The 13,261-nt window shown below is 41.1% G+C and overlaps 1 protein-coding gene across 1 annotated transcript in view; it reads left to right on the forward strand.

Moving 5' to 3' along the window:
• Positions 1-22: 22 nt before the first annotated feature.
• DEGS2 (delta 4-desaturase, sphingolipid 2) overlaps positions 23-13,261 on the forward strand; it is an 18,098-nt gene continuing 4,859 nt past the window's right edge. The window contains exons 1-2 of the mRNA XM_026849652.1: positions 23-132; positions 9,038-9,780. Coding sequence (XP_026705453.1) covers positions 9,064-9,780 — 717 coding nt within the window. The 5' untranslated portion in view covers positions 23-132; positions 9,038-9,063. The remainder of the gene's footprint in view (positions 133-9,037; positions 9,781-13,261) is intronic.

A 13,261-nucleotide genomic window follows, 5' to 3' on the forward strand; every position in this document is an offset into this window, starting at 1 on the left:
GGCGGGCGTTGGCGGGGCTTTCTCCCGCCGGCAGGTCTCCCCGGGGTCTTGGTAGTGCAAAGAAATAAATGAGGATGCGGGTGAGTGTTTGCTGAGAACAATGGGAAGTCCCCGCTGCTCGTCAGGGACAAGGTATGCTCCTGGATGTTCATGTTGCACACGCAGCATTTAACTGCGCACATGAGTACGTTGGGTTGGGAGGTTTTTGCTTTTGGTTTGGGCTTCTCTGAAGATGGTTTCTGAGAAGAACTAATAATTCAGAATTGTTGCAGAATATTGTTGAGTATTTCCCGAAAATATATTTTCAACATTTTATTAATAAAGAAGGTTGGCTTTGTTGTTGTTTTTTTTTTCCCCTGTTTTTATTTGTGTTGTCTTTTTTTTCTTTCACCTAATGAGTAGGATAAAGTTTTCAAAGATCTCTTATAAAGTAAGGCACTGAAGCTTGTGGGTGAGATGCTCTTCAGGGTCTGTGATAATTAGGTGTACTTTCCTCACTCCTCCACAATCTAATAGATTAATTCAAGATCAATCTAAATTACAAAAGCATTTCTGGTATAGTTGTGGTGGTGGAATAATCCAGTCCAGGTTTGAATTACATCTAGGCAAATAATAATTATTTTACCATGTAATCATGGTAGCGAGTTAAATGATGCCATTACATAAAATGATGCTTCTTGGTGTCATGCTACTCATACTTTCAGTTAAGGGGACTATGTTCTGGTAAACTATGGGTGGGAGTGTGTATGGTGGGTCTCTTCCCTTGCTAATCTCTTGCTTTCCTGGTCCTGCTGTAGAGTGGGGACTGGAAAGCACGATGAAGTTGTATTGTAAGGAGTTACTGGAGTGGTTGCACTGCCTTACTCTTGCTGCAGCAAACTCTTTTTAGGACCTTTCAACTGAATACTTGCCGAGGTTTTGCCCCCACTCTCTTTGGGTTCAGAACGAGCAATTGGTATCAAGGTCCATCTCCTTCCTCACAGCTCCCCCCGCCCTAGAGAAATACAACATGGTAAGAGAGACTTGGAAGATGTCAGCAGAACAATCTGTGTCTGACAAGGCAGAATGGATTATGAAACTAGTGTCCTGAATACTAAAATGTTACCAAAAGGTTTGGAAACTATAATGATATTCCATATGATACTGCTATAATGATCATCACTGTATTGTTCAAAGCCGGAGGGTCAGCAAACTCCTGGTATCTAGAGTATGTATTTACCAAAGTGTCTAAGGTCTATTGATCTGGAGTGCACTGTAAGAATCTTACATACATATGAACGAATATCTGTAAATATCCATGTATTTTGCTTTATTTTTTTTTTGTATATAGGAATGCCTTGGGGACAGCATTCCATGCTGGTGAAGGAAATATTTTCCTTCCAATGGTTAATGATTTAGTTGCTAAGCACTGAAACTTGGTTTATTTCATTTAGGCTGCAGGTTTTTGAAATGTTGATCTCTCAGACCTGGCTACTTGGATTTGCAAATTGAAATTATCCATTAGGAAAAGAATATGGGCAAACTGACAACATATAAGGCACTTCCTTTCTCCCTAAGTGGTGTGTCCTTCAGCTGTTGCCCCAATATGTTCAATAGAGAAACTGAGAGATAGTAATGGTCCATCACAAAGTTGTGTGCCCTGGCTTCAGAGTTAGTAGCCAGGTGTCTACAAGACTTGTAGTCCATGATGGTATGTCTAAATGATAACTCTGTGAGTCCAATTCCCCTGCCATGGGCAGGGACACCTTTCACTAGCTCAGGTTTCTCAAAGCCCCGTCCAACCTGGCCTTGAATACTTCCAGGAATGAGGCATCCACAACTTCTCTGGGCACTTGAGCAGTGTTCCAGTGAAGCAGCAGAGCTGTGAGCTGTGCATATAAATTGGTCTGGCTGGAAGCTATGGCAGGACACTGTTGCACTAGCTGAACCTACCAGGGATGCAGTTCCTAACAGCTATAACCATACCCGCAAATAGATCAACATTTTCTGCAGGGGAGAGATGATAGTTTATTTCTTATCTGTTTGTAGTATCTTCCTCTTAGACTCTAGGTATTAAAATATAGCTTGTGTTTGGTACTGTCGAGTTGCCAACTGCTTCTAGGTTACAGTGGAGATCTCTTGCCAAGCTGGCACTTCGACCCTGATCACATTATTCATGTTCCTGAACATGTTATTCACACTTTTCAGTTTATGAAATTGAGTTGTTTCATTGTTGTTCTCTCACTCTATTGTTTATGAAAAGCTCTTACTGTCTTGTGTCAGATTGGATTTTTACATTACAGACTGGGATTTCTGTAATGCTGTAACAGTGAGCTGTGTTAGGGAAAGACCTAGCGAAAAACTTACCTGATGGAAGAAAGTTTTTATTATTTGGATCTGCTTAGCCTTGCTGTATCATTATACAAGTGATATTACAGGGATATACAATGTAGAGGATATCTACTTCTAGCAGAAATAAGATTTCTACATAATGGCAGTAAGGGTCTGTTGGATTGAAGCACTTGAAGAACTATGGTCTTGCTCAGTGGGAAGTGTTGGTGGTTTTTTGGTCTTGAGAGAAGATGAAAAAATCCTTGCTTAGGTGCGAGTGACACCATAAGAACACAGAAAATGGTCATTTCACCTGCAAACAGTTTTCCAAATGCAAGCAATGAACAGTATGTCATGGCATGGAAAGAATGATATTATTTGTGCTGTGGGTTGGATCTAACTTTATAAAATTACTGTAGGTTGGTCAGAAAGTATCTTGCCTCACAAGATCCTTAGGAAAGCACTTGTTTTCTGCTGAGGATTAGGGCTGAATCAGTGTTGCTCAGGGTAGGCCAGGAGCATCTGAATATGATCCAACATTGAAGAATAATTAGTAATTATATAATTGGTTCTTTGGCAAGTTATTTTGGAGTGGAGATGGTGCAAGTGTGTTATATTTACTTCATCCTGTAGAAAGGCTGACATGTTAGCCTGGGGGGTGGGGGAGGTAGAACAAAATAAAAAGGCCAAAATCCATTTTATTTTAGCATTTAGCTGATCTGAGTATAATAGCTTCCAGCTCTGTTCACTTATTTAGAGTCTGCTATTTATTCCAGCTGACTCTTCTGTTGCCTATTTAAACCTCACATTTATGAAAATTCTGATAAATTATACCTACTGAAATGTGCAAGATGCTTATCTCCTTAGCTTAAATCAAAGCTCTGAATTACATATGCTTTTGGCGAAGAAACTATGAGTTTGTTTCCCCTTTATGCTGCAGTACGTGGGCACAGTGCTGCAACTGATGTGCATGCTCTCTGATGAGCGCCTTTAGAATAGCTGCTATCTCATTGCTCATGCCAGTTCCCTGTGGGGATCACTTATAAGATAAATCACAGGAGCAGAAAGTCATTGTTTTAGGTGCTTGTAGACTTCTGCTGAAAATGTATTAAGTGCAACTGAAGGCTTCAGCTTACTCCATGTTGCAGGTTTTTGTTCCACAAGGAACTGGAAGTCCTCTTTCTAGCACTCCTACATCCCTTTACTCTGAACCAGCTAATAAGCAAGCATAAATTAATAGGTAATAGCTTCTGTCATAATGATGTGCTGACACTGTCCATCTCTGTCAATACTGACAATGTGGCACCACTGCAGTGCTTTGCCTCTGGTGGCCACTTCTGGGTGACCCAGCTCCCTTGGACCAGCTTATACAAAGCAAATTAGCAGCTTGTGGGTAGCAAATACAAGATTAAGACCCTTGCCCTTGCACAGTGGGTATATAAAACTTCTGTGTAGTTAGTTGGGCCCAAAAGGTTTCTTATTAGTTTGCATACTGGAGGGAGCAGGAGACTGCAGTCAAAAGCTTTTGTTGTGCATGTTGTCCTCTGTGTGTGTTCTACCTGTGTCCTAGCTTGTATGTCGTTTGAATTAATCATAGAATAGTTTGGGTTGGAAGGGACTTTTAAAGCTCATCTAGTCCAACCACCATGCCATGAGCAGGGACTTCAACTAGATCAGGTTGCTCAGAGCCCTGTCCAACTTGACCTTTAATGCTTCCAGGGATGGAGCATCTACCACCACTCTGGGCAACCTGTTCTAGTATTTCACCATCCTCATTGTAAAAAATTTTTGCATTATATCTAGTCTAAATCTAGCCTCTTTTAGTTTAAAACCATTACCTTTTGTCCTATTGCAACAGGCCCTTCTAAAAAGTCTGTTCTCTTTCTTATAAGCCCCCTTTATGCTGAAAGGTTGCAATAGGGTCTCCCCAGAGCCTTCTCCAGGCTGAACAACCCCAACTCTCTCAGCCTTTCCTCACAGAGGAGGTGTCCCATCCCTCTGATCATTTTTGTAGCCCTCCTCTGGAACCCCTCCAACAGGTCCAGGTCTTTCCTGGACTCAAGTGTGCTGCGCTGTTTCTGAGCATGTTCATGAGCTGAGCTGCTAAAAGGCAAAACACTATCATGTCAGCAAACTGACTTATTTTGTTTTGGGGTTTTTTTTGTACAAATACCATCTCCAGCATAGGACATGGGGTAGTAAAGCTAACATCCTGTCCCTGGTGTCCCTTATTTGTTCTGATATGGACTTATAGTCAACAGAATGTAGTCCAGGACAGCAGCATCACAGAGACAACATCCACCCCCACCCCACCCCTTCTCTTTAGCTGGCCTTCTAGAAGTCTTATACTGAGTAGTATCTCCACTTTGACTATACCAGTATGCTGCACTGGTGGTCAAAATAAAGGAAGATGAAGAAATTAATTTTCTTCTCTTGTTACTACTAGCTTCTCATGGATGTGGCCAGGGCTGCTGCTTCTTTCTTCTATGTTTCTTCTTTATTCTATATCACTTCTGTGTTTGGGGACAGCTCCTGCTCTTGCCTACATCCAAATCCCATGTATGCCAAAATGTGCAAGTGCTAAGTATTTGGTGTCACATCAGCGAGAAATTGTCTGGTGCCATCACTGAGGTCTAACTGTGTGTCTGCTGAGTCATCTCGGGAACACTGTCAGTGGGAACAGAGAATGAGTGAGGGTTCAGAACAAGATATTTGCTGTCTCTTGAGGAGGAACACCAGGAACTAGTGACTGGCAGCTTCTCCAGGAACAATTACTCCAGCCCTAACTGAGGATCACTGTAGGGCTATGGTGAGTGCTTCTGGGTCTCCATAGAGGAACATTAAAGAAAAAAAAAGTGTAATGAGAATAATTTGTCAGTAGTGTTTCAGAGTGAAGAAAGCCTCTAGACAGGTGACTGATGCTTACACACAACAGCAGAGTGATCTCCATGAAAAAACTCAGTAAATGAGTTGTTACAGAATAGTGAACACTTCTGAAAATATACTTGAGCATTTGTTCTCTCTTGACTGCTGTTCTTTCATCCACACTGTTGTACAAGTGGGAAACGCTGTCTTTCATCATCGTGGTACAGATTTCAGCTGCTCTGAGGTTATGGGATAAAGTCCATGGAGCTGTCTGGGCAGAATTAGTAACTACATCTACTCACTCTACTAAAATGCCTGCACTGCTTTTGCAGTATGTTGACCTTGGAGACAGAAAAGTCATGCTTCTTCACTACTGTACATCTACACCAGTATCCCCACCTGCCAAATGGCAGTACAGCGGCTCAGTCTGGACAACTGGAACCAGTGCATGTGGATAAGCTGTCTGTCAGGCTGAGCTAAGGGACTATTTCAATAAGATGGAGGCTGGAGAATGTGCTGTGGAGACATCAGAGTAGCTGGAGCTGTTCTTGTCCTGTTAGACTCTAAAGGGCAAATCCTGGTCCCATGTGGTCACATAACTTTGTGGGTGTGTCCCTCCCCCCTTATCTAGAAGGGCTGAATGATGTGGGTTTTTTTCTCCTATTCCTGTGCTTCCTCTATGCCATGATTATGCATAATGAAGAACTCACTATAGATTACATTTTATGCCCACTGTCATGTATTAACCCTGACCTGGTGCTTTCTGGGAAGCAATGGATTCTGGCCATATAGAAGCTCATCAATTTTACAATGGAAAAGTGCTCAGGAAGACCAAAATGGAAGCAATTCATGAAAGAGCAGCATGTTGAAAATCTCTGCTCATATGCCTCGTAGTGTGAAACTCTAGCAGTCTCAAGAGTGGAGAGTAGGTGTCTGTTTACGTCTCGAAGTGCAGTGTGTAGGAAATGAAGGTGATCTTTATTGTGTGTCTGCCACAGGTCTGATAGTCCTTTATGGCTCCTGGTTCAGCACTGCACAGTGGCCCTTTCTCTGATTCTCCATTGCCTTTGGGATGTGCAGATGGCTGATGTCTGGTTTATGCAGCACCTACAGACACTTGTCACAGCAGCCTTACAGGGTTGTCCAGGTATTTCAGCTCTAAGTACTCTACCTTGCCTTACTAGCATTCCTTCAGCTAACTGCAAGGCATGAACACAAGGGAAAAATGAGATACATATTTATGTTGCCACATCGCTGTGTCAACATTTTATATATAAACTGCAGTCATCAGGATCACTTAATCTGAGATTAAATGTGTCTCACTGAAAAGGGTTTGACCTCAAGTTTTGAAAGGGTCAGTATTCAACATTTAGGTCTCTGGCAGGCCGCTCCGCCAGCAGGGCTTTCAGCCTGGAGTGAGCCTAGCAGCCTCACCTCTCAGCCTCCAGGAGGTTTCTCCATGCTGTGAAAAAGGGAAGGGTTTATCAGTATTAATGATAAACAGATACAGTATTGTGGTTTAACTAGTATGCAAAAATCTACTGTTGGAGGGGAGTTAATCATGTGTTGAATTTAATATTAAACCCTAGCAAGTTATTTAATAGCTGTCACCTGTGATAAATGCAACCTACCTGCATTGCTGCTTGCAGACACTGTTGCTGTTGGTTGGCAGTTACTACCCTGAGTCCTCTTAAATGTAGCCTGCAATCCTTGTTAGCTCCCACAAAAAGAACGAGGTTGATAACCTTCATTGTTCTCAAACTACAGTATAAAGCATCTCTTAGTCATTTTCCCATCCCATTAATTTTTTTTTCTTTTTTGTCAAAGTGGCCCCAGTTTGACCAGGCTGAGGAACAGATTTGATTGTTTTACATTTATTCATCTCTTCTGGTAACAGCAGTATCTTATCTCTACAAACTGTGTGACTGAAAATTTGAGGTGGCTTGATTTATTAAAGGGTTTTCTGGGTTTTGGACAGATGCCCCTAAGCAGGACATTAAGCTACATAAAATTCTGTTTCTGTAACAGATTTTCTGACCAGGTCATTACATCAGGTTATTCTTTAGAGTGAATATCCCAACACTGTGTGTAAAATTTTTGTACCTGTCTAGGTACCAGAGAACAATTTCAAGCACGTTAGCATTTCTAGTGTGAAAACTGTAATTTCAAAAACTGCAAAAACAAGGACAAAAATAAAACAGCAAAACAAAAAATGCTGGGCTTGCCAGGGATTTTTATCCAAAAGTTTGTCTGACTTTGGAAAGATGTGAACTTTTTTCCCACCACTTAGAAAATCTCTCTCTTGCATGTCCCCTTGTCCTCACAAGAGGAAGAACTGAGAATATGTCTTTCCTCATCATGTTCCACAGCACTTGTGTAATCTTTTTTGTCTCTAACCTCTGTCAAGCTGGGCTGAAGTTGGCCAACAGGCTCAAAAGTTGTTGGAATGGTTGCAGAGCATAACCACATCAACCTGCTTCCTTAAATAGTGCTTCATCTCTGAACTTCTGCAAACTTTTCAGGGTTCACTCCTATAAAAAACCCTTCTCTGCATCCTGCACTCAGTACCTGCCACTGCTTGCAAGGTCACATGAAGTTATGTGTATTGTCTCCAGCATTTGTTTATAGTATATACAGCTGCATAGATGCGAATAATTATAATCTGATTTTATTGCATTGGTATTGTACTGTGACAGTCAGATGATATTTACTTTTGTATTCATAAAATGGGCCTATCAAACTTGCAGGGACACACTATGTAATCTCAGGGTTCAGAATAAGTGTCTTGTCCTATGGTCTTATCTGCATAAGTTTTAATTATTGAGAAATACAGAGTATGAGTTAAAGAAGAGAGGCCAGTAGGTGGGTAAAAGCCATAAAACAGTGGAAAAATTAATGTGTAAGTTAATACTGGAAGTGAGAAGTGTGAGTTTATAAAGAAGAGACCTGAAGCAATGAACAGCACCCAGAAGATAAGCTGTACTTCTGGGTATTTTCTTTTTCTTAAGAGGATAAATGAATGGCCAGGAGAACCACAGATCATGAAGTTGGTCCTGGCCTGACATGAGGCAGACCTGGCAAGCCCAGCCCATGTCTCTCATATGCAGTATACATGAGGCCACATGAAGCTGTTGTGGGATTATTGACATGACTTTCATGCCTGGTTTTGGTACGTCACTTGGGAACAGGCTAATAAATGGGATCAGAGAAAAATTTTCTGTGTCTTACAAATTCCTGATAATATTACTGACTTTCTTGTGATGTAACCATGTGCAAAGAGTTGTACATGGTGTAAGCACTGGTGAACACTCAAATACTTAGGAATTCTTTTTTAATGATACATTTGTCATCTAACCACAAAGCAAAACCTGGCGAGCCTGTTGCTCAGCCTTCTTTCCTCTGCTAGTATGTCTAAAGCAACAGTGTGAAAGGCTACAAAGAAGGCAGTTGTATGTCCTTTGTGGAAAATAGCATCTGGACTGGGCAAAGAAGAAAAAATAAATTAAAAACTCGACAGAAGGTGCTTCTTAGAGCTTAAATCTGGTGGGTTTTGTCATACTAATACTCATAACTGTGAAGACACATGATGCCATGTATTGATCATCAGTGTATTTTTTTAAAAATATATGTCTATACATATCTATATCTATCAATATCAAGCACAACTGGACATGGTGCTGGAAGCGGGAATGGAGCCGATATGTTAGTAAAGCTTTCATTGTAGTGGCAACCCTACTTCGGAATTGCCGTTTTATAGAACTAGGGCCTCAAACATAAGGTGATAAAAATAGAGAGTCTCAGTAGTGATAATGTTTCCCTAACTGTGATCTAATGAGATTTTTCTCTACATTTTTCACTTCAGCAAAGTATCCAGAGATCAAGACTCTGATGGGACCAGATCCACATTTAAAGTGGATTGTATCTGGAATGGTTTTCATACAGTTTCTAGCATGCTACCTGGTGAAAGATTTATCTTGGAAATGGATTTTCTTCTGGGCTTATGCTTTTGGGGGTTGCATCAACCATTCACTCACCCTAGCCATCCACGATATTTCACACAACGTTGCCTTTGGGAACAAGCAGGCCAAGTGGAACCGATGGTTTGCAGTCTTTGCCAACTTGCCAGTTGGCATCCCTTATTCTGCCTCCTTCAAGAAATACCACATTGACCATCATCGGTACCTTGGTGGGGACAACCTGGATGTGGACATTCCTACAGACTTTGAAGGCTGGTTCTTCTGTACGCCATTTCGGAAACTGCTTTGGCTTTTCCTCCAACCTCTTTTCTATAGTCTGAGACCACTGTATGTGAATCCCAAAGCAATTACACGGATGGAAATTCTTAACGCTCTTGTCCAGTTTTCTATAGACCTTATAATTTACTACCTTTGGGGTCTCAAACCCATTATTTACTTAATAGCAGGTACAATTCTCTGCATGGGTGTACATCCCATTTCCGGGCACTTCATAGCAGAACATTACATGTTCTTAAAAGGGTATGAGACATACTCTTATTATGGACCTCTGAACTGGCTCACCTTTAATGTAGGCTACCACATGGAGCATCATGACTTCCCCAGCATTCCCGGATGCAGATTGCCAATGGTAAGTATAGCATGAACACAACTGAATTTGATTTTAATAAAAGCTGCTAAACTGTTTCAAAGAAATCTCTCCAAATCATAGCAGTGGATCAGTTTTAAAAAAGATAAAATAAGATTTAAAAAGGTAAAAAAAACAAGAAAGCTTTTTGGATTGTTTCTAATTAATTTTAAGCAGGAGATTGAGATAAATGGCTGCCAAACTGCTGTAATATTTAGTTTATTTGATGGAAACAAGAACATTTGAGCCTCAGAGGGCTTGAGGAATACTTTTTGCATGATAAAATCTCCCAACAGTGCTCTAAATTTCTCGATTTCCTTCCCTCAGTCACCAGGTTTTGTTTCTTTGAAAGTTTAAAGGCCCATCTAAAGTGACGGCAGGTGGCAATTACTACTTGAAATTTGTCTAATGATCAATCTGCTAACTATATTGCCTGATTAACATCAAACAAAAGCCTTTCTATTTTTTATGACATAAGTATCAGGGCATGTTCCAGCCTGACACAAACAGCACTGGAAAATAAAGACCCGCTCTACATGACTTGTTTTAGCTCTGCTGCCCCACCCACAGAAACTGAGGATGCCTGATCTGTCATTGGGAAAGTGCTGTGGCTTTCCTCTTTTGAAAGTCAAACCCCTTTTTGTTTACATTTTATCAGCTGTGGGAATCAAATTTGCAAAGCCCAGGTGTCTAGGAATGGTTTTCAACCTCCTTCCAGGTATGTAGCTGCTCTTCTGGGTTTTAATACAAGGGCTCCTCAGCAGGTGCTCACTGTTAGAGGTACGTGACTTCGAAGTCACTCCTACACACAAATCCTCTGGTATAGCAGGAAGGAAATATCTGACTGATCTGATGCAAAGTTGGGGGCTACTACTGCAACATTTGTATGAGGTGGAGGTAAAGCTGAGTCTGAGGTTCAGGAGATGTGACCTCCCCACTGCTGCATAACACGTACAACTTTATGACGGTATATCCAGGCAAACCACTGATTCCTGGTCTTCATCACAGAAACACTGTCTGAGGGGAGATGCAAAAGAAAAGGAGATTTTCTTGTGGCACAGAAGAGCATGGGGAGCCTCTATATAGCCTGCAGTTCTGTTTTAACACACCTCCTTTATGGCTGGAGGTCTGTCCTGGAGAAGCTGGCCATTCCTGGTGGGATTCAGCAGTCCACGCTCACATGTGAAGTTCTCCTGTCAGGCACTCCCATTGCTGATACACCTGAGAGCTCAGGTGGGAAGTGCATGAGCTTAGCTTTAGTTTCAAATGTTCAAACTTGTTAGATAGGCTTAGATACTTAGATTACTGAAATGTAAATAGAAGAAGAGGAGGAGGTTAGCTCTGTATCTTACACAAGGGAGGTGAGTGACTAATTGAACTTGCTGGGACTGTTGCTCCAGACCTGACTGAGACCTGAAAATCTCTTCCCCACCCACACCACAAATAGTTCAGCCTAATTCCTTGAGGCAGTGCAGCAGCTGGAAGTGTCTGCCCTCCATGTAAAGAGGATAGAGTTATTAGCTGAATTTCATGGGCTTGTGTTCATGTGTTTCTAGCTCTTGGGCAACTGAGACTAGCACTGCTGGTAGAAGAGATATTAGGCTTGTTGGTTGTTGTTGTCTGACAGAACTATATGGGAAACTGAGTCTTTGAGACCAATTGCAAGTGAAAATCTATTAGGAAGTGAAAATCCTTTGGCAAAAGTTACTGTAGAAAATCCTGTGTCCATTAAAGCAAGATGGTTATTCTTTTCTGCAAATTGAGAAGAAAAATTCTTTTCCTCTTTGATGGAAGGAGATAAGGGGACAGATCCTCTCTGGATAGCTTTAAAGTTTGAATTTCATAACAGTTAGGGGTAGAAACCTCCCCTTGCTCTCCTCTGCTTAACCTCCCAGAAAATTCTTCATTCAGCAAAGGTCTGTAGTTTTTTTTCAGATATTGTCTCCTAGGCACTTGAACTTCTAGTACTTGAATTGTATGGATGACCTCTCAGTATAACTATTTTAATTTTAAATTATTTGCAATTAGAAAGTGGAATAAAGATATTTATTTGGTTCCTTCATGTTTGAGAGTAGGGAAGAAATAGGATCATAGAATACCTGGATCTTAGTCTTGGAAAGTTACCGGCTCTTCCACTTGCTTATCAGAAAAGTAAATTCAGCTTTGTCCTTTGTTACAGGTGTGTCATTCAGAATGTTGTGAGTAATGTGTTTGCCACTGGAAAGACCTTTACCCTAGGAGTGTGACAGATTTGAAAGAGGAAGAATTAGGCTGTGCTGTAAGCTTATAGATATTAAAGATGAGTGACATGAGTGTGCAGTAAGAACTTGTCCCACTAGTATAATGAGAGATTACACAAGAGTCAATGAAATTTCACATTATGATGAAGGACCTGCTCTAAAAAAACCCCTATAGACTTAGGACTGGATTAGTCTTTGCATGGAGCCTTATAACTATAAAATATTGTATTATTTACCAAATGAGTAAAAAGAGCCTTTCTTCATTACCTGAAGTGTTGAATATACTTATGGAGAGAGGGGACAGGAGAAGGAGGCAGAACTCCGTACTCTTCCTACAAACTGCAATAAAAACTGCAGTGTTACCAGAGGCAAACTAGTTACTCATTAAGCTTGTGGGAAAAGGAAAAGACATGGTATGAAACCAGATTTATTAGACAGACAAGACTGGAAAACATGGCAGATGTGCTGGTTTTGAATTGCAGATTTTATTAACCCTGTGATGGCCAGGAGGGCTAGCTTGAGTGCTCCCCACCCCCTCCAAATCAAGGACTATAGAGGGAACTTCTGTAATATGCCTTATAGCATTTTAAACATAGTTTTTCAGCTTCTTGTCATAAGGATCTCTAGCTTCTGTGTAGCCCCAGGACAAATGGTCTGTAACAGCCATGGTGAAACGTTAGGCTGCATTTCACTTTTGTGCATATCAGATAGAAAGGATCGGAGTCCTGTTGCTGTGCTCTACAAGCACAAAACCAGAAGCAAAGTTTCAGCCTCAGAGATGTGATTTCCTTGATCTGCTTGAAGAAAAGCCTCAATTTAACAGGTTCCAAGTGTCTAATAAGCTTCTTGCAGAATGTGTGATCTCTTGTTACTCATGATAACTTCCATTCACAAATTAGTTCTGAGTCAAGACTTAAACTTGAGATCTGTAAGGAGGAAGGGAGGGAGGAATTGAATCAAATGGACCATCTCCAATGCAATATGAGAGCTTGCGGGGGAAGTCAGGAGCAGGATTTCTGAATAGTTTGTCACAGTGCCATCCTCTTTGAGATTATCTATGATCTGGCTGCAAAACTTGCTACCTGGAAACTACCATCCACAGGATTTGTACTTCATCCAGTATGCAATGTGGAGGATGACTTTTCAAGCCTCAAACATATTTAATAGATGTGGTTTAATGTATTTAAAAGGGAATCTGCTTTAAACCCCATTTACTTTCTGCCCTCCCACCCCCCCATATTTTC

This window comes from Athene cunicularia (assembly GCF_003259725.1).
Source record: "Athene cunicularia isolate RWA chromosome 5 unlocalized genomic scaffold, athCun1 chr5_part1, whole genome shotgun sequence".
Taxonomy (NCBI): Eukaryota; Metazoa; Chordata; class Aves; order Strigiformes; family Strigidae; genus Athene; species Athene cunicularia.